Source organism: Equus asinus, chromosome 19 (genome assembly GCF_041296235.1).
Source record: "Equus asinus isolate D_3611 breed Donkey chromosome 19, EquAss-T2T_v2, whole genome shotgun sequence".
NCBI classification, from domain to species: Eukaryota; Metazoa; Chordata; class Mammalia; order Perissodactyla; family Equidae; genus Equus; species Equus asinus.
The window spans coordinates 8,150,642-8,171,840 of NC_091808.1; the positions used below are offsets into that span (position 1 = coordinate 8,150,642).

Genomic DNA, 21,199 nt, shown 5'->3' on the forward strand with positions numbered 1-21,199 from the left:
CACTAAGCAGAGTCCTGTGACAGCCCTGCCAGCTCTCAGCTCGAGGAATGAAGTGAATTCTGTGCCAGGTATCAGGAAAGGAGGGCAGGTTCCTGAAGATGCAGTGGAATTCAAGGGGGAAGAAAGAGGAATGAATATAGGCGTTTAGAGACCACTGTGCTGGATTCTGCAGTGGCTCCCACCGAGGCCAGAACAGATTATGCCAGGATAATGCGTGACACGGTCTACAACTGTCATGACAGATCACAGACCCTGAGACCCTGTCACTGGGGTGTGGGGTTTGTGTGTGGTGCACACGCAAGCTGTTGTTGTCTCTGACACCTAATGAATGCTTGCACATCAAAGGTGCTCACTAAAATATAAACAGATTCCCTGCCCTTTAGAAGTTCCTATTGGAAGGATTCAAAGACAATAAATTATTCTCTTCGGCAGGTGAGATGTTGAATGACGCCGGGGGCTTTGTCAGGAGGAGCTTGGAGTTCACCGTCTTTTGAGGGCAGCACAGCCAGCCTGGTAGAGATCATTTTAATTCGGAGAGATGGGCACTGAGCCTTCGAATTCTGCATGGATATAATACCATGTGCAGAGTTTTACAGGCAAAGTTAACTCCCATATAAAGTTGTGCTTGCTGAATGTCCAAAACATAAGACAGGAAAACATAATCTATAAACAGAACACTGAGTACAGAAATTTAATCAGATAACACATGGTTCCTCAGGTAAAGCTACTCTATTTCTATTGTAATCTGAATTTTAAGACTAATAAAAATAAGCGGGTTATGAAAAATGGTTATGCAGTGTGTCAGATACCTCCTTGTAATCACAGTAACTCCAGGAAAATTGGTGTTTAAATTCATATTCTAAATGCTTCAGAAAGAAGTATGAAGTTTTGAGAAAATTCTAAAATTACTTGTATTGAGAGTCTTTGGCTGAAAGTAACAGAATATCCAGTAAAAAGTGACCTTAAACAATAGAAATATTCTATCTCAGTTAACGAATCCAGAGGTGAGAAGTTCTGGAGTTGGTTCCTTCAGCCAAGCAATCGCCCAGCTCCTTTCCTTCCACCATTCAGAATTCGTATCGCAAGATGGCTGCCACTGCTCCAGGCATCACATCCTCAAGCAGCCATGTGTAAAAGCAAAAATGGGCAGTTTGTCTTCAAGTGTCTATTGGGGAGGGACATCTTTCTGAGAAACCCTTCTCAAAATGTAAGATAGCCCCTTATTCTCCTTGGCTAGGTTGTGTCACATGCTCATGTCTAAACCCCCCAGTGGCAAGAGGAAGGGAACTCTCCCAGTAGGTTTTGATAGGTCAACATTCACTCACTTCCCTGAGCACAGAATGGGTCAGCACCCAAACAAAACCCCTCCCCCGCCAGCTGGGAAGAAAGGGTGCGAGGGGATCGAGGAGAGGCAGCCAACAGTGTCTGCCACAAAGAGATTTCAGAAATATTATTTTCAACCCAACTACCCCCACTCCTGATATTTTCGTCTCTTTTCAGCATATGTATGACAGCGTGATGTTGGAGATAGTATTTACCAGGATCAGCCAACTGTAGGATACATAAGACATATTTTTGAACCTTCTAAAAGATGCCAAATTAGTGAGAAAATTTGGTGAGGCTTGGAAACCATATTTTTAAAAGGTGTTCAATTCAACAAATATTTGAGTTCCTACTATGTAGGAGGCGCTGTGCTAAGCATTGCAAAGTGAATCTAAGTCGACTCGTGGAAACCAGGTTTCTTTAAACCTCTGTAAAAAGCATGGGAGTCACAGGGGAATAATTGGTGTGAAGTTGGCAACAGTAATTATATCTTATGTCTATTACTAGACCAATTTACGTAGTGAGGTGAGACCTCTGTCTTCATGGATCTTCCATCTGGATTGCATTGAGCTCAGACTTCCGTTTTCTTTCTCATTCCTTCGTCAAATTAACTCCATGCTATATTCGGCAGGATTGTAACATTGTCAGATCACAGCATCTTAATTTTTTAAAGTAAATGCTGTACTTAACATAAAGGCTTTATAATTTAGCATTGGGGGCATGGGAGGTCAACTAATTTAATCCACATGGTGCATTTATTTGGTTCCTATTTATGAATTTATCCAGCCACGTTCAGGATTTCAAAGTGAGTCTGTTTTCTTTCCTTTCTTTTTCTACTCTTTAGATATATTTAACAATTAGATGAAAAAGGAATAATAGCTAACGTTTGTATTGCACTGTAAGAGAAAGTGCTTGGGGCCGGCCCCGTGGCCTAGTGGTTAAGTTCGGCGTGCTCCACTTTGGTGGCCCAGGTTCGGTTCCCTACACCACTCATTGGCAGCCATGCTGTGGCGGCAACCCACATACAAAATAGAGGAGGATTGGCGCAGATGTTAGCTCAGGGCCAATCTTCCTCAGAAACAAAAAAGAGAGAGAAAGTGCTTTAGAAATGGTACGTTTATCCCCATTAGAACTTTCCTGGGAAGACCATCTTTGTTTTAGGCATAGACTGACTGATGTCAAGGGGCCCTGACTGCTCTCCAGACCGGTATGTCCCACTGCCCACTGGACCTCCCCACCTGGGTACCCTCAGCACCTGGATCTCCCCACCACCCCCATCCCCCAGTCAGACCCTCCTCCTGTGTTCCTGGCCTCCTTGTATGGGGCCACAAGATGGTGTGGCCAAGCAAGTCACCAGAATATCATTCGTGACCCAGCACGAGCCAGTCACCGGTACCCATCTTCTCCTTATCTCTGACCCCTCCCTCCCTCTGCCACCAGTAATGTTCAGGCCTCCACCACACTCTCCTGGAGAATTGTCACCGCCCCTTTCTTCCCATCAGTGGTCCTCCTGAATTGTAGCCCAGAGCTGCTTGCCTGAGGTCTCTTGACGCCTCCTTCTTGCCTACGGGATAGACTGTCACCTCCATAGCACAGCAGGCAGATAAGACCCCTGAGGTCTGACCCCCTCTCCTCCCAGCCTCACTGCCGGCAGGATTCTCCCCCTTCCCCCCTTCCCCTCTCCCTCAGCCGGGACTCCCCTCACCACAGAAACTTTTCTGCTCCTCTGCCCCGCAGCCGGGATGTCGGAAATGGGCTTGTCCCTATGGAGGTGCCACGTTTCTGCTGATTCACCTGCACCCCCAAATCTCCTCGGAGACTTAGAATGCATTTATTTCGGGTACAAGTGGTCAGGGACGGAAGTCTGAAATTGCAGAAGCAAAAAAACGGGAATGTTTCCCATTTGAATCGTAAAGTGGATGAAATATTGGTTTTTCCTTCAAAACGAGAATTTACAAGGGCTCCCGTTTCGAAAATGAATGTACTTGAGTTTTAATAGTGAAGCATTTAAGGCTCTGGAAAGTGTCCTGTTGGGATGTAGAAACATAATTGGGACATTTCCGTCAACTCTGCACACATTGGTTATTAACACATCAAGTTCCAGAGTCTCGTGGTTTGCCAAGGATGTGTGGGAAAAGCCTATATTTGGATTTTGAACCAGTTCAGGGATTTCTTTATTCTCTGTTGGAAAAAACCTTATGTGTGCTGAGCCTTCCCAAGAAATGAAGACGTGGCAGTGGGTCAGTGGTGTGGAGGGTCTGGCTTTCTCTGTATGTTTCTACGCGGAGCATTTGCCCTTGATAAGAAGGCAAAGCCTGGACTTAGGGATCCAGAAAGATCTTCACCCGAAACGTTTTTCTTGTCTTCGTTACGATTCTCTTTGATTCCAGGGCTCCTGTATCAGGAATACCGAGATAAATCAACGCTCCAAGAAATTGAAACCAGGAGGCAACAGGATGCACAAATACATGCCAATGTCCACGGCTCGCCAGCCGGCCAGGAGACTCCAGAGGAGGAGGACGAGGAGGAAGAGGAGGAGGAGGAGGAGGAGGAAGAGGAGCCGGCCAGCCCCCCGGAGAGGAGGGCTCTGCCCCAGATCTGCCTGCTCAGTAACCCCCACTCACGGTTCAACCTCTGGCAGGACCTCCCGGAGATCCAGAGCAGCGGGGTGCTGGAGATCCTCCAGCCCGAGGAGATCAGGCTGCAGGAGGTAATGGCGGCCCCAGCCTGGGAGCCTCGGTTCAGCACGGGGGTTTTACCCCATGGGGCGGGGCTTCCTCCGTGTGCGAGGCTCGGGGCTGGCTCCCCAGAGGAGTTACAGGCGGGGTTTACCCATCTAGAATGTGCAGGAAAATTCACATGATTTCGCAGGCAGCTAAAGATGATACCTAGTACCTTCTGGGACGGCTCAACCCCAGTACTGAGTATTCTCAGCATTGCTGCTTTGTTACATAGTAAGGTTGCAGGCTTTGCATCTCTGTTGTTGTTGTTGTTGTTGTTGGGTATTTCTGTGGCCCGTGTGAGTGGTACCGCACTGGCTGGTGCTGAACTTGTTGTAACTGAGATCGCGCCAGTCTGTGGCTTCCTCTTCACTCACGTCTTACCCTGCAACTTTGTGTTGGAGTCCCTTGAACCTTGGGTGAGTGGGGGCTCTGCAAGAAAGCCTTCGGGATGCCCACCCCTCCCAAAACGGTGCAGAAATCTGGGGCTTGTGTCTCCCCGCATCATTTGACGGTCCGGGCTGACTTTGCCGGTCAAGAGGCTGAGGCAGTATCATTGATTTGCCTGATGGTTTGTTGCTGGCAGGGAGAAATAATCAATTAAAAATGAACAGTAACTGGGGCCGCCTGGTAGCGCTGTGGTTAAGTTCACAAGTTCCGCTTCTGAGGCCCGGGATTTGCGGGTTTGGATCCTGGGTCTGGACTGCTTGGCAAGCCATGCTGTGGCAGGTATCCCAGATACGAAGTAGAGGAAGGTGGGCACGGATGTTAGCTCAGGGCCAATCTTCCTCAGCAAAAAGAGGAGGATTAGTTGCAGATGTTAGCTCAGGGCTAATCTTCCTCAAAAAAAAAAAAAAAAGAACAGTAACGTGGGCTGGCTCTGTGGCATAGTGGTTAAGTTCTCATGCTCCACTTTGGCAGCCCTGGGTTCACAGATTTGGATCCCGGGTGCAGACCTACACACTGCTCATCAAGCCATGCTGTGGTGGCATCCCACATACAAAATAGAGGAAGATGGGCACAGATGTTAGCTCAGCAACAATCTTCCTCACCAAAAAGAAACAAAACAAACAAAATAAATGGTAACAGAAATGAGAAGCTAAGAAATCTAGGTGCTTATTTTAGTTGAACAAAGATCATTTGGGCATAGAAGGAAAATCTGCGGTTTGGAAAGACAACAGTGTGATCAACAGGAAGGAGAGAGAAGGGCAAGAGAAATGTGAATTTGCAAGTGAGTGTCCATTGTGGAATTTAAAAAGAGGGAAAAATGAAGAGGTTTGGGGTTTTTTATCTCGTTCGATCCAATTCCATCATCCCTCCCCTCTCGGGCTCCCTCTTGCCCTCACCCCCCTCAATCACATGCTCCTTCAAGCCCGTGCTCTTGAACTCACTCCTTGTCGTACTCGTGACTCCAGACGTTCTGTCCTTCTGTATCCGCTGTTACTCCTGGGCTACCGTCTAGAGAGACGTCGCTCTTGTTTATCTAAAAGGCAGAGCTATAAAACACACAGTTAATGAGCAGGACCGAGAAGAGTTCCCGACCAGGGTCACCTAACCCACATCGGGTTGTACGATGCAGTTGCCACCAGGGAAAGTCTTGATAAAGCTTGACCTTGAACGGCCACCTGGGGTTCACCTGCATCCTGCCCGGTAGAATCAGGAGAAATTGGTTTAAACTTTGACATCCTTTGTGACTCCTGGGCACTGGTTTGTAAATGGCTGCATCAAGAGGTTTTCAGGAACCTTCTGATGTAAATAATGCCTAATTATCAGCTCCTGATGTAGCTTCTCCCAGTTTCCCACTAAAATACTCAGGAGGAGACCTTAAGGAAGCCTCTTGCTCCCACCAGAAACGAAGACGCAGAGTCGGTCCTCCACTGAGGCAGATGGAGCCTGACCGAGAAGAGCTAGGCAGGCTTTGCCACTGAAAGCCACCGTGCAGAAGATGCCGGAAGTCATGGCGAAATCCCCCTGCGGTTGGCCATCCCACCTGTCAGAGACCAGGTCCCCCCAGCCACGGACAGGGCCGTCATCCCTAATGTGGACTTTCATATAAATGGAATTATACAAGACTCTTTTGCATTTGGCTTCTTTCACACAGTATTATCACCATGGGGCCTTTCTTTTACTCCTCAGAACAAGGAAGAGTCCAGTTTCTGGGGGGGGAATACTTATTTTTTTGCCATGATAATTAGAGGAATAGAGGTTTAAAATACTTTGGAAAGCTTAGAGATAAACTGGAGTAGAACTTAAAACGTGGTATAAACCTTCTACAACATAAGCAAAGCTGAAAACAGAGCCTGTGTAATAAAAGGGAATTAAACAGTAAAAAAGCACAAAAATGGGGCCGGCCCCATAGTGGTTAGGTTTGCATGCTCTGCTTCAGCAGCCCGGGGTTTGCAGGTTTGGATCCCAAGTGTGGACCTAGCACCGCTTGTCAAGCCATGCTGTGGTGGTGTCCCACATAAAATAGAGGAAGATTAGCACAGATGTTAGCTCAGGGCCACTTTTCCTCACCAAAAAAAAAAAAAAAAGTGCCGATCTGATTTTGGAGTTTAGACAGTTAGGAAGACTCTTAAGTACAAAAGTCTTACAGATTTTTATGTATGCCCCCATATCTGACACTTGTCTTATTCAACAGCAGTTTGATTGGGGTTTTGGTTTTTAGCAACTTGCCTTTACTGGACTCTTAGAGTTTTCAGCTCAGTTTTCATAAAAACAACTCCCCTTGGGGGCTGGCCCCGTGGCCGAGTGGTTAGGTTCGCGCGCTCCGCTGCAGGCGGCCCAGTGTTTCGTTGGTTCGAATCCTGGGTGCGGACATGGCACTGCTCGTCGGGCTGCGCTGGGGCAGCGTCCCACATACCACAACTGGAAGAACCCACAACGAAGAATATACAACTATGTACCGGGGGCTTTGGGGAGAAAAAGGAGAAAATAAAATCTTTAAAAAAAAAAAACAAAAACAACTCCCCTTGCACTGAAAATTCTTTGGTTTTTGTCGTTAAAGGACGTAATTGCATAGCAAGTACAACCGGCTTGAATAAGTTTCAGGATGAGCACAAGGTTCTCACAGGTGGGGAGAGGAGTGTGCGGGTGGCCAGGAGAGCAGCCGGCTGCCCCGACCCGATCCTCGGAGCCTCGCGCAGCTTTGCAGGGAACAGTGCAGGCGAGCGTCGGTCGCTGGAGCTTGGTTAGGAGGGTTTTCTCTGTGTGCATCTTTGTGCTGGCGTGTGAGGCCGTAGCTGTGGATACAGGCGTGGACGTGGCATCGCCGGTCAGAAGTGAAGGGCGTTCTAAATGGGGGTGGATACTGCCACAGTGCCATTCGAAAAGGCAGCACAAATTTCACACCGCTCCAGCAGTGAGAGAAAGCCCGTGTCAGGCACCCTCCCCGGCCCGTTAGCAAACTTCTTCATCCATCACTCTGACCTGTGAGATGAGACATCATATCTTGTTTTAACCTGCCCCGTCCTTGATGACTAGTAAATTGAGCATCTTGTCATATGCTCATTGGCTGTTTCCACTTCTTGGTCTATGAGTGGCCTGTTCATATCCTTTGCCCTTTTTTTCTGTTGCATTGTTTATATTTATCTTCTTGAGTGATAGCAGCTTTTTGTACATTCTGGATATTAAATTTTCAAATGTTTTCTCCCGCAGTATAGTAGAGGGGAAGCAATGTATCATGGTGATTGTGCACCCAGGCACTGGAGCCCAGCTGCCTAGGTGTAGTCCCAGTTCTGCTACTTCTTAGCTGTGTGGCCTTGGGCAAGTAACTTAGCTTCTCTGTGCCTCCATCGCCTTGTCTGTGAAGTTAGGGTGATCACGCCACAGGGCTGTGAAGATGAAACGCGTTAATACAGATAAAGAGCTGGTGACCGGCGGACTTGATTGAGCACATACTTGCCTTCTTGCTTTGTTTGCAGAATCTTTTGTCACATAAAAATCTTTTTTTCATCTTTATAGAAAGTCTGGCGGTCTTTTTATGTTTTTAAACCTAATCTTCTGGCCGTTGTGTCTTACGATTCGGAAGGGCATTCCCAAGAGGTACACCTGACAATGAAAAGGTCAGTAGTAGAAACTATTATGAACGACAAAAGAGAGCAGAATGTCAGGAAGAGCAGAAGATGCCACACACGCTACACTGTTTCTGTACGAGTGGGTATAACGGGGTTGGAGGGGATCTGAAAAAAATCATGAGATTGATTTAAAATACTTTTACTGAACTTTGTACTCTCGAAACAGCACTGCCCACTGTGGCAGCCACCGGCCACTGTGGCCACGGAACGCTTGACACGTGGCTAGTCCTAACTGAGATGGGTCGTAGGTGTAAGACACACGCCAAAGTTTGAAGACTTAGGACAAAGGAAAAGAAGGTAAACTATCTCATTAATAATTCATTAGTAATTTTTACATTAGTTGCATGTTGATATGAATATTTTGGATATATTGGATTAAATTACATATATTAAAATTTCTCAGTTTCTTTTTACCTTTTTTAATGTGGTTACTACAAAATTTTAAAATGTATTTGAGACTCACATTATATTTCTGCTGGACAGCACTGGACTAAAGAAAAGCAATCGTTTATTTTCCAGTGTCCATAAACACCACCAAAAAAGTGGTTGTATATTAAGCCATAATAAAAAGTTCAGTAAATATTTATTAAAATTGTACAGGCCATAATCTCTCACTACAGTGCAGCGAAACCAGAAAATAAATTTAAACAGCATAAAAATCTCCAACAGAAATGTTGAAAATGCTCCTAACCTTTGTGATCGGAAAACAAATTTTATAATTGCAGATTATTTCAAAGATAATGATGAGGATACTACATTTTTAAACATATGGAATGCTGCCAAAGCCACATTTGGACAAAAATTCACAACCTTCCATGCTTTAATTATTAAATAAGGAATAAATGCAAAATTAAATGAGCTAAGATGTCAGCTTGAGACGTTAAGGGGAAAACACACTCCTAAGGGAAAGCAGATAGGGTAGAGATGCAGAAAGATATGTACAAGTCGTGATGAGATCATTTTCTAGGAAAATATAAGCTACCAAAAATTGACTCAAAAATAAAAATTTTTAAAACACCAGAATATGCCAGGAACCAAAAAAAAAATCATCTACAAAGAGCTATTGCACCCGAGGTGACTGAGTTGTGCCAAATGGTCAAACCACAGAAGAGTCCCATGTTACTTAGAATGTTCTAGAACAGCGCTTTTCAGCAGATCTTTTTTCGATGATGGAATTGTTCTATATCTGCACCTCCAATAGTCACTAGCCACATATGGCTATTGAGCACTTGAAATGTGGCTAGTGCAACTGAGGAACGAATGTTTAATTCTACTTAATTTAAACTAACTTAAATTTAAATAGCCACGTGTCGCTACTGCACTGGCCAGTGCAAGTCTGGAAGAGACGTCTTCAAACTTTCTTTAAAGGGCCACGCAGTCAATATTTTAGTCTTTGCAGACCGCATGGCCTCTTTCAAACCTCTCGGCTCGCCATTGTAATGAGACAGCAACAAATAGACAACATGTAAAGGAAAGGCTAGAGCTGTGTCCCGATAAAACATTATTTACGGTTACAAGTGGCCAGCCCGTGGGCCATAGCTTGCGGACCCGTAGTCTTGAGCATGGAAAAGAGGGAGATAAGCAAATTGTTTGAAGGTAATACAATATTAGTAACCAAATCTGATAATTGGAGCGCATATACATTAAAACAAAATCCACAATTAGACTTCAACCCTCCTCTCTCAGTAATCAGTAGGAGACATAAAATCGATAAAGATATAGAAGGAGTGAACGCCATCAACCAGCTGGGACTAATTACTGTTTACAGAACACTCAACACATTTCTTCAAGTGCACGTGGGACGTTCACCAAGATAGACCATAACACACTTTAACATCTTTAAGAGAATTGAAATCCTACAAAGTATGCTCTCGGTCCGTAATGCAATTAAGCTAGAAATCAATGACATAAAGATTCCAAACCCTTGGAAATTAAAGCGTTATTTCTAAATAATCCCTGAGTTGGAAAGAAGTCTCAGAGGATGTTAGAAATAAATTAACTGTCCCTATTTACAGATGACACGATTGTCTACGTAGAAATCTCGAGGAATCTATAAAAAGACTCAAGAACTAATAATAATCATACACACTGGCTAAAGAAAGAGAAAAGTTAAAATACAATATACCAAGTGCCGGTGTGAGTGTGGAACAACTAGGCTCTCACACATTGCTGGTGGGATGACGAAAGGGCACAGCGGCTCTGAAGAAGAGCTGTCAGTTTCTTATCAAGTGAAATATACACTTGCCATCCACCCAGCAATCCCAGTGTTTACCCAGAGCAGTGTCTCCACAGCAGCGGTATTGGCACGTGGGGTGGATCGTGCTTCCTTGTGGGGGCTCCCCTGTGCAGTGTAGGAGGTTTAGCAGCATCCCTGGCCGCTGCTACTAGATGCCGGGAGCTCCCCTACACCCAGTTGTGCCCCAAAAATGTCTCCAGACCTAGCTGATGTCCCCTGGGGAGCAAAAATAGTTCTTGGTGGAGAACCACTGCCCTAGAGAAGTTCAGATTCCTACAAAAACCTGCACATGAATGTTGACAGCAGCTCTATCCAGAATTGCCCAAAACTGGACACAACCCAAATGTCCTTTGTCAGATAGATAAGCAGAGTCTGGAACATCCGTACAGTGGCATGCTACTCAGTAATAAAAAGAAATGCACAATTGATACACACAACTTAGATGGATCTCAAGGGCATTTTGCTGAGTGAAAGAAATTAGAAAAGTTGCAAACTATTCCATTTATATTCCATTTATTCCATTTCTATGACGTTCTGAACAAGACAAAGCTATAGTGACAGAGCATCTCGATGGTTGCCCGGGCGAGGGACGGAGGAGGATGTGGCTAGAACAGGATAGCACAGGGAGGATTTTTGGAGTGATGGAAATGTTGTGTGTCCTGGTTGTTGTGTTGGTTACGAGAATCTGTGCGTGTGTTAAAATTCATAGAACTGTACACCCCCGAAAAAGGCAATTTTACTGTTTGTTAATTGTAAAAAGTAAAACATTGTAAAAAGGGTTGAATGTCTACATTTTGCTCAGCCCAACAAAATCAGTACTCGTCTCCTCCCCACCAAGCAAAACAAGGCATAAATCTGTCTCATTGTGAATTAAGGCAAAAATCTGTGTAAAACAGGGGCTGGCCTAGTGGCGCAGCAGTTAAGTTCATGCGCTCTGCTTCGGCGGCCCAGGGTTCGCTGGTTTGGATCCCAGGCGTGGACCTGGCACCGTTTGTCAAGCCATGCTGAGGCAGGTGTCCCACAGAAAGTAGAGGAAGATGGGCACGGATGTTAACTCGGCCACTCTTCCTCAGCAAAAAGAGGAGGATTGGCAGTAGATGTTAGCTCAGGGCTAATTTTCCTCAAAAAAAAAAATTGCATAAAACGTGAGAAAATCAAATCTGGAGATATATTAAAAGAATAACATACATTGAGCACATATAAATTAATGCAAAGATGGTTAATGTTTGGGATCAAAATTTATCACATTGATAGGCCAGAGGAGAAAAATACTGTGATCTTCAAAGAGGTTGAAAAGGGCAGTAGTACAACTGTTACCATGTAAACAAAACTCAGAAAGATGGTTTCTGAAATTTATAAAGACTGTCTCAGATCCCTAACCAACATCATACTTAATGAAGAATTGTTGGTGGCAGTAAAGATGGGACAACGATGCTTGCCAACACTGATCTTGCTTTGGAAGCTCCAGCCCATGCATCAAGACAAGAAAAGGAATAGGAGATAAAGCCATAAAGAAGGAAAGTCAAAACCATCCTTATTTGACAATGGCGACTGCCTACTTAAAAAACCCAAGTTAGTCAAAAACACTGGCTCTAATAAGGCAGTTCTGGGAGGTGGTGGGTTATAAGATAAACATGCAAAGATTAGTTGATTTTTTGTACATCAGCAAGACCCAGGTTAAAGCAATTAGCAAGCTCTATCAATGAGAAAAAGGTGAGCACCCCAAAGGAAAATGAGCAAACTAGTTCTCAGAAAAAGTTCAAATGGCCATGGATTAAATGAAAAGAGGAAAAAAGTCAGACTCACTGGTAATCAAAGAGTTTCCAAATTAACAACATTGAGGCACAGGCTTTTCAAAATGGCAAAGACTTTTAAATATATATACATTTAAAACCTAGTCTGGGGGGATTTCTAAATGAGCACTCTGGAACCCAGCTGATAGGAAGAGTATAGCAATATTTGTAACAAAACTCGTACAAGAATCTGTTTGTACACTGCCTAGTGTTTCTATTCCTAGAGATCAATCTTGAAAAATAATCAGAGATGTGCACACTTATTTATTAGGATGTCATTCCAGCAAAAATTAGGGGAAGAAGTAAGGAAGAAACCTACATGCCCAACGATGGAGGAATTGTTTAGTAGGCTCGTGTATGGCTATGCAAAGACACAACCACTAAACGACATGTTTTCAAAGAATGAAATAGGTGAATATTCATGACACATTACATTTTTAAAAGGCAAGATACAACATTACATCTATAGCAGAACGGGCATAGAAAATAGGGATATTTTTTTCCTTTATACATTTTTGTAATTTCCAATCAATCAGATAAAGATATTTAAATAAATTAGGATAAGTTAATGAATTTCAATAAATGCAGTCACGTGCAGTAGTGAATAACATGGACACACGGGCTTCAATATGTGTTGCTCTGAGTTTTCGTAGTCTGACTTTTCATATTCGAAGGAGCTTAACGTGAGTTTCTGTTTTGTGAGTACCTGGCAGTGGACGCAATCCTGAGATCTTCAGATTTTGTGTTCCAAATGAGTGATCGTCTGCATTGGGTCATCCTTCCATTTGTCATTGGGTCATCTTTCCCTTTACCAAAGCAAGCCAGGCGACTTCTACTGCCAGCTCAATCTGTTGTTGGAACATCTCTTTTTCTTTGCAAAAGCAGCAGCTCGCAATGAACCACTGTCCACCCGAGGAAAATACCCCAAAGTGATGGCCTTTTGGTAGGTCCAAATCTTCATCAATCATGGAAGAGTCAGGATTTAAGAACAAAATTGTATATTTTTCTCCTCTTTAAGTAAAAATGAGGTAGCTGGGATCGGAAAGTGTTGTCCTAGATGTCGTGCAGGATTTTCTTGGTTTAGTGTTTTTTTAACTTATTCTGAAGCTCTTGGTTCCCGCTCTCCTCTTTGGAATGGTTCTTGAGTTATTGATTGAGAACACAATGGTCTGGGAAAATAATTAGACCCATATTCAAATTACAAAGTTAGCAAGGAGGCAGTGTAGACAGGGGAGGGTGTTCAAAGGGGCGGCAGGGAGGACCCCTCTGGAAGGTGGTGGAGCATGGAATTGTCCTGAAAGGAGAATAAAAAAGCAAGAAGGAGGGACTGTGGAGGGGTGGGGACAGTCACTACTGGTGACAAAACAACAGAGACTACCTGATTCTCGCCGCACCTGACACAGGTGTCGTGAGAAATAAAGGAGAACCCGGAGGGGCCGTCCCCCACACGGCACTTGGAGCAGCCTCGCCTGCGGCTGGCATGGGTTGTGTCCCCAGCATGTGCCAGGAGCCCTTCTAGGCAAAGGGGATAGAAAAAGACAGACTCGCCACCATTCCTGCTCCTAGTGAGCTGGGTATGCAGAGCTCGAAAAATGAGCTGGGAATATTTTGAGCATCTCCACGGAAACAGGGACACACGTATGCTCATACGGGGCGGCGCAGCCCCGGCATGGCCAGACACGACTTCAGCTTCGTCCTGCGGGGAGGGAGAAGGGAGGGGACCCAGCCATCGCCCTGTGCCGACCTTTCCAGGGATCCGTCAAGTTATGGAGTAACTCACAGCCTGAGTCTGCTCAGCCTCTGACATCAGAGTTATATTTTTGTCGTTTTTCAACCTGTTTTCACAAGGTATAACTTCAAGGTATTTCCATTTTTTTCCACAACAATACTGTTTCAGAAGGAAATTACTTAAGGTTTTTCGTAGGATGTGCCTCTATCAAAAAATTAAATCACAATTGTTATTTTATTTGCCAACCTTCATTGCATCATATATTTGTCCCTTTAGGATAAACCCTAACAATTCAGCAAATTAGTCCCAAATTGGGAGGGGGCAGGGATTTTTGCCCCGTGGTTTAAGACGGACAATGGCCATCACACAAAACATCACATATCTCCCGCTCAATTTGATTTCGAAAGCAAGCACCTATAACTAATTTCACAAAGTGACAATGTTAGCGTTTATTGTTTTTAAAATGAATCTTTTGGGTAAATAATTCACACAACTGATATAAAGTTCAGAAGAGCAAACAGATTTGCAATGAAAGAAAGTTGCCGCCACCCGTGATTCTCACGGCCATTGCGTGTGTGTGTGTGTGTGTGTGTGTGTGACACAAATGGTAAATTCCCATGCACATTGTATAAATCTTTCCATATCGGTCTAAGTAGGTGCCCCATTCTTCATCTTTTTTCTTTTTTCTTTTTGGTGGCTTTATAGGGCTCCATTGCTTATGACATTCCGTAATTTACATAACCAGTCCCCTGTTGATGCATATTTGCAGTTGGAAATGTTGTGTGTCAAGGATGTTCGTTGCAGCATTGTTTATAACACAGAAGGCTGATATCTGTACAATGGAATACTATGGGAATTGCTAAGTGGAATTGTTGGGTTAAAGGCTGCATGTTTTTTTAAGTTTCGAGAAGATACTGCCAAATGGTCTTTGCACTCCAGCCACATATGAGTGTGCAGGTTCCCCATCCCCAATATGGGACATCATCCAACACTTTTCTTTTTTTTTTTTTTTTGAGGAAGATTAGCCCTGAGCTAACATCTGCTGCCAATCGTCCTCTTTTTGCTGAGGAAGACAGGCCCTGAGCTATCATCCATGCCCATCTGCCTCTACTTTATACGTGGGACACCTGTGACAGCATGGCTTGCCAAGCGGTGCCACGTCCGCACCCAGGATCCGAACCAGCGAACCCCCGACCGCCAAAGCGGAACGTGTGCGCTTAACCACTGCGCCACCGGGGCCGGCCCTCATCCAACACTTTTATCCCAACCAATGTCCTAGATGATAAATGCTATCTCCTGTGGTTTTCATTTGCATTTCTCTTGCTGTGAGTGAGGCTGAGCATCTTTTCAGCCATGTGTCTTTTTAAAGTTACACTTATTTTAGTATGTCCTTTTTTTCATGAATTATCTCATTAACCAGGTCATCTTGAAGAAACTTAACAGTTGGCTCTCATGACATGTGTGAGCTGGCTGGGGCTTGGGTTCGGTCTGCTGGTGGTGTGGGGGCCCCCTTCCAGACCCCCCAGCACCTGCGCACAAGCTCAAATTTCATTTGTGACCCCTCGTCCCGCAGCAACACTGGGAGTTAGTTGTCGTCACCCCATGTGACAGCTGAGGCCCTGAGGCCCCGTGGACTCACTCAGCCTTGGCCTTGCTTGTGTTTCCCGCATGGACTAGAGAGCTCACTGCAGCGGATCAGCACCCAGGCTCTGAAATCCCACTTCATCCTCGTTATTCGGGGAAGACGTGCTCTAGGGGCTTCTTAACGCAAAGCTTTCTAGCATCACTTCCTTCCCCCCTACGGCCTGTGGGGTTTGAATTACTGTACCAGCTGCAGAGGCAAGGCAGAGCTCGATGCTAATTCTCCCAGCGTGGCAGCTGCCAGCAGAAAAATGACTCTGAGAGCCCCAGAGGAGAGAGCAGGCGCTGCCTTTGGTCGAAGGCTGCCCCTTCCCCTGGCTCTGCCGACACCCCCAGAGGAGAGAGGAGACAGTGGTCGTTCCTGGACAGACAGCCTGCCTGAGCGACTGGGGCGGCATCAGGCCTTTGGGGGCCTCTGGCTGGTCTTTGGGGTCTGTGGGGTCCACAGGGGCTGAGCATTGTGAGCACAAGGCCCAGCTTTCAGCAGATTCAGGTGGCCATGACTCCCAGCAGCACATGGGGGGCACGGAGCCTGGACTGTGGGGTCTGAACCAAAGCGTCAACAGGCAATGTCCCACAGCCTCCAAGGCAGCCTGAGCTGGAGGAGGGACACCCCAAACCCTTGGCATTCTGGCCCAGCTTTCTCTCCGCCCCCTCGCCCCTCCAGGCAGAAGCAAGCGCTCCAACAGCAAAGTCAGCCCTAGCAGGTGCCCTGAAGCTGAGGACTCAGGGTGACCATGTGGAAGAAAGGTGTGCGCAGAGGCTTTGGGGCTGCGGGCCCCCGCCCTGTGCACCAGGGGTCCTCAGACTCTGCCGAGCCCCAGAATGACCTGGGTGTCTTGGTAAAAGACAGGAGATATGTGGGTCCGGGAGAAGCCTGGGAATCTGCATTTTTCACAAATCCCTGCTTTTTTTTCCCACCCTGGGGACCAGGCTGGCTTTTTTTTTTCTTTTTGCCTGACTAACTCGTAACAGTTCTTTGACTCAGCCCCTTCCAGAAGCCTTCCCTGGCTCTGCATCTCTCCCCACTGCCAGTTTGAGGCCCCCTCCCCGGTTTCCCACTTCACTGTGAGCATCGCCACTGAGCTGTAATTGACTGCGCAAGCCGCATCCTCAGCAGTGTGTCTGTGTCCCTCTGTGTCCCCAGCAGCGAGCCCTGCCACTTTCTGGAGGTGGCTCGGGGCACATGTTTGTGAGCTGAGAAGGGCTGGACAGCATCACGGACCCTGGCCCCCCAGCACTGTGGTCTCCTGAGCTGGTGGTTTCCAGTGGGTTTTCAGGTTTTGGTCATCTCGGGATCCCCAGTGCCCGGCAGCACCCAGCTCTTAGTTGGTGCTCAGTAAACATTCAGAGCACAGAAGTTTGGGTGCCTGCTGCACCGGGGGGCCAAGACTTTTAGGGAGCCATCCAGGATAGGAGATGGCATCGGACATCCAGCCCAGCAGGAACCAGGCAAGAAGGATGAACGACAGATGCCGCCAGCAGTGGCCTTGTCGATGGACGCAGACTGCCCTGGAGGAGGAGAGGCTGGGGAGCTGGGCCTCTGGTGGAAGTTACGAGTCGGTGGGTATTCCTAACCCACCTGTATGATCGCCTGACCGGCTGCCAGGACTGGTTCTCTTGAGTGGTAGCTGAGAGGATTTCCCTTTTAACAAACATACTTTTAAGCACCTACTTGAAAGCACCATGTAAAGCTAAATAGATGATTAAGAACCTGGAAAGAGCCTGTATTCCAGTGTTGGGGGGTGGGGAGGGCCTTCTGCATCACAGCAGACCGACCAGCGAGGGGCTGGGGCAGCGGCCTGGCGCCACTCACGGGAAAACCTTGGCATTTGTGTGGAAGGCCGTCTTGTGGCAGAGTGGTCGAGGCACAGAGCCCTGGAGTCGAAAGGATGGGAGTGCAAACCTTAGTTCTGTGGTTCACAGTCCGTGTGGCCTCAGCACTCTCTTTCCACAGTGAGGACAGTCGAGCAACCTCCAGGGTAGTGAGGACCGAGTCAGGTGACACGTTGGAAGCATTACGCCAGACACATCTTAAGTATTCAGTGAATGGCAGCTCTTATTGCTATTTGCACCCTGGTACCATTTATCTCTGAAAACCCTGCATAGACAAGTGGAGAGGACAAGGACATTCACGGCCACCATTTACCAATTAAGTGCCACACCCGTCGATGTGTCTCGGACAGGAATGGAATGACTAGGAGAGAAATGCAGCCGAGGGTTTCCTGGACTCAGAGAATGAAGCCCCAGTCTGGCAGAGGGGCAGCGGGGAACGGCCAGCACTTCAAGCAAAACAGCCTTTCTCTCCGCGGTGCGGCTGTTTTGGAAGCAGCACATGCTGTTTATGGAACATCAGTAAGCAGTCGTCAGTCTGGTCTGAGTGTCCCCAGGGCCGCGGTGCCTGCGGCAGAGAACGTCTCATTTCTCTCGACTCTGGCCCTCGGCCTCATTTACAGCAGTTTGGAAGAACGTCTGACTGTGCCTTGTTGGTGAGAGGCGTGTGTCCTGCATCAGGAGGGGCCTTCTGCACTCACCCCTCAGCCCACGGTCTGGTCAGACGGGCCGTGAAGGTGGCGTGGACTGACGTCTGGCCTGGGGGATGGAGGGGGACAGAGTTCTTGGAGCCGGATGGGAAATCTGGAGGAGCCTCAGCCAGCCCGGCTGCCACGACAGAACGCCTCAGGCTGGGAGCTGAACAACAGACGTTTGCTTCCCACAGTTCTGGAGGCTGGGAGGCCGAGATCGGGGGCAGCAGGGTTGGTGTCTGGTGAGGACTCCCTCCTTGGCTGGCGGACGGCCGTCTTCTCACTGTGACCTCCTGTGGCCTCTCCTCTGTGCACGTGCATCTCTCGTGTGCCTTCCTCTTCCTAAAAGGACACAGTCCTGTTGGAGTAGGGCCCCACTGTATGACCTCGTTTAACCTTAATTACCTCTTCCAAGGCCCCGTCTCTGAATGCAGACACATTGGGGGTTAGGGCGTCAACATAGGAATTTTGGGAGACACAGTTCAATCCATAACAGGGGATAAAACGCAGGCTACCTGAGAATATTGTTCCGTCCCCTTCGTCCACTCAGATGGGAGCTCAGACCAGGCACCATGGACAGTCCCTCCTGAGAAGGAGCCTCCTGGACACAGTGGACGACAACGGCAGCAGAGGGAAGTGGCGGGGCAGCTCCAGTCCACAGAGGTGGCTCTGGTGACTCAGGCCACACGACACCATGGTGATAAACGGAAGGTTATGGCAGCAGAGACAGCTGTGGCTCATTGACACCAAAGTCAAGGAAGCCGAGAACAATCCAAACCAGGGTGGGCCGTGCCGCGTGGGGGCTCCACGGCGAGTCCTGATCCATGGGAGACAGCGTGGGTGAGGAGCCAGACGGGGAATCGTTCAGCCCTGAGCTCTGCTGGGGCTGGAACGACAAAGGACTGACATGGGAGGGCGGGAGCGGGGGTGGACAGGTGAGGGGGCTCACCCAGCTGCACAGTGAGGACCAACGTCGGACAATGAAGTACCACAAGCAGAATCATCTTAGATCACAGGAAATTGTGGATCAGTAAACTGAGCTATTATGGTTTGCATTCTTTGTGTCTTTGGGGCTGGTGTCTTGCCTTCCTCGCTCAGAAGCACGCTGTGTTTCCTCCAGACTTTTCTTGGGGTCCCTGCTTCCTCTACCACCCCCCTTGCTGATGAGTCAGGTCCAGGAGGGGCCTAACTCTGGGCCACTCCAGTCCCGAGGCCACGTGAGGTCACTGAACCCGCCAGCACCCTGGCCTGCAATGCGCTGGGGGAGGGTCCCGGCTCTGCGTGTCTATGGGGTGTGTTCCCTCCAGTGGGCGGCAGTGCTGGCTGGGGTCTGCAGTCGTGGACGTCTCTGGACTCCCCCGGGGAGGGGGAGATGCTCACCAGTGGAAGCTAACCCCCGGCAGTTTGTCCGAGACTGCGTGGTGACCGTCCCAGTGGTTTCTCTGGTATGTTGTTTCCTTTCTTTGGAGAAAAGTCTAAGTGTACTGAGAAATATATGACCTGGTGCTTACGGAGCGTGGCAGGGTGAACTGTGGGGAGACAGACTTGGCTTCTCTGCCACAGGCCACTTTGGGAAGTGGCCAGAACAGGAGCTCAGGAGCAGCGACTCTCCCTGGACTCGTGAAGGCGCAGCTGTGTGGTTCTGGCCCACACGGTGGTCAGTGGGGATGGATGTACAAATGTAGATGGGAGCCTGTCGTTCCCACGTGACCCATTCCAGTGGTCTGGCTGCCTCCCCCACTCTCCCCCTCCCACTCTGCCACCCCATCCTCCGCCCACACCAGGCGCCCACATCCCTTCTCTGCACGGGCGTTTGAGCCCCAGGCAAGGGGCTTTCTTGTCAAACTCTGGGACTCAGCCTCAATGTCACCTCCTGGAACAGCCCTCCTGGCCGGAGCTGCATCCCGTGAAGCACGGTCCTATGAAGGCAGCGCCCAGATGCCAGGTGGATAATGATCCCAGTCATCCACAAGGCGCTTTGAGACGGGCCGGCTCCAGGCTGAGCACTTTCTGCTGGGGACTGTGGCTCTCGTTCTGCACACATGGAAACTGAAGGTTAGCGGGACGAAGCAGCTCTCATTCATGGCAGACATCTGGCTGGCGCCCAGGCTGAAGCCTTGACCGCGTGCTGCTCAGCTGCCCGTGGTGGACGCCAGGCCCATCACAGCCTCGCCGACTGCACGGCCATCTGGCCTGACCCCTCGGAAGACACATCTGGATTGACCGGATCCTCCCTTCCGCACAGAACCCAGGCGGGAGCGGGCTTAGTCCTAGCGCTGTGGGAAAGGCCGAGACACGCAACCTGATTACGGGCAGATGGGGTGGAGCGCCCCGGCAGACCAGCTGTGATTCATGAAATGTGGGTCCCTCTGAGTCCCCCGAGGATGACGATCCTGTGTGAGCCCCGCACCAGGGCGCTTGCGCAGCCCCATGGTAGCAGGGAGGGGCCTTAGCCAGCCCCCCGCCGAGCAGCGCTGGGATGTAGGTGCTGTTTATCAAGGAGGGATTTCCTGTGGAAGTAACCCCACACTCACTCTCACACGCACTCACACACGCATGTACACACTCACTCTCACACACGCATGTACACACTCACTCACACACACGCATGTACACACTCACACTCTCACACTCACACACGCATGTACACACTCACTCACACACGCATGTACACACTCACTCTCACACTCACACACGCACGTACACACTCACACACGCATGTACACACTCACTCTCACACTCACACACGCATGTACACACTCACTCACACACGCATGTACACACTCACTCTCACTCTCACACACGCATGTACACACTCACTCACACACACGCATGTACACACACTCACACACGCATGTACACACTCACTCTCACACACGCATGTACACACTCTCTCACACACGCATGTACACACTCACTCTCACACACGCATGTACACACTCACTCTCACACACGCATGTACACACTCACACGCATGTACACACTCACTCTCACACGCATGTACACACTCACTCTCACACGCATGTACACACTCACACTCACACACGCATGTACACACTCACACTCACACACGCATGTACACACTCACACTCACACACGCATGTACACACTCACACTCTCACACACGCATGCACACACACTCTCACACACTCACAC

The 21,199-nt window shown here is 48.1% G+C and overlaps 1 protein-coding gene across 2 annotated transcripts in view; it reads left to right on the forward strand.

Moving 5' to 3' along the window:
- Nucleotides 1-21,199, forward strand: part of NGEF (neuronal guanine nucleotide exchange factor) — a 107,301-nt gene that overhangs the window by 67,389 nt on the left and 18,713 nt on the right. For both annotated transcript variants that reach the window (XM_044751464.2, XM_044751465.2), the window contains one exon: nucleotides 3,714-4,033. In XM_044751464.2, the coding sequence (XP_044607399.1) occupies nucleotides 3,714-4,033 (320 nt within the window). The remainder of the gene's footprint in view (nucleotides 1-3,713; nucleotides 4,034-21,199) is intronic.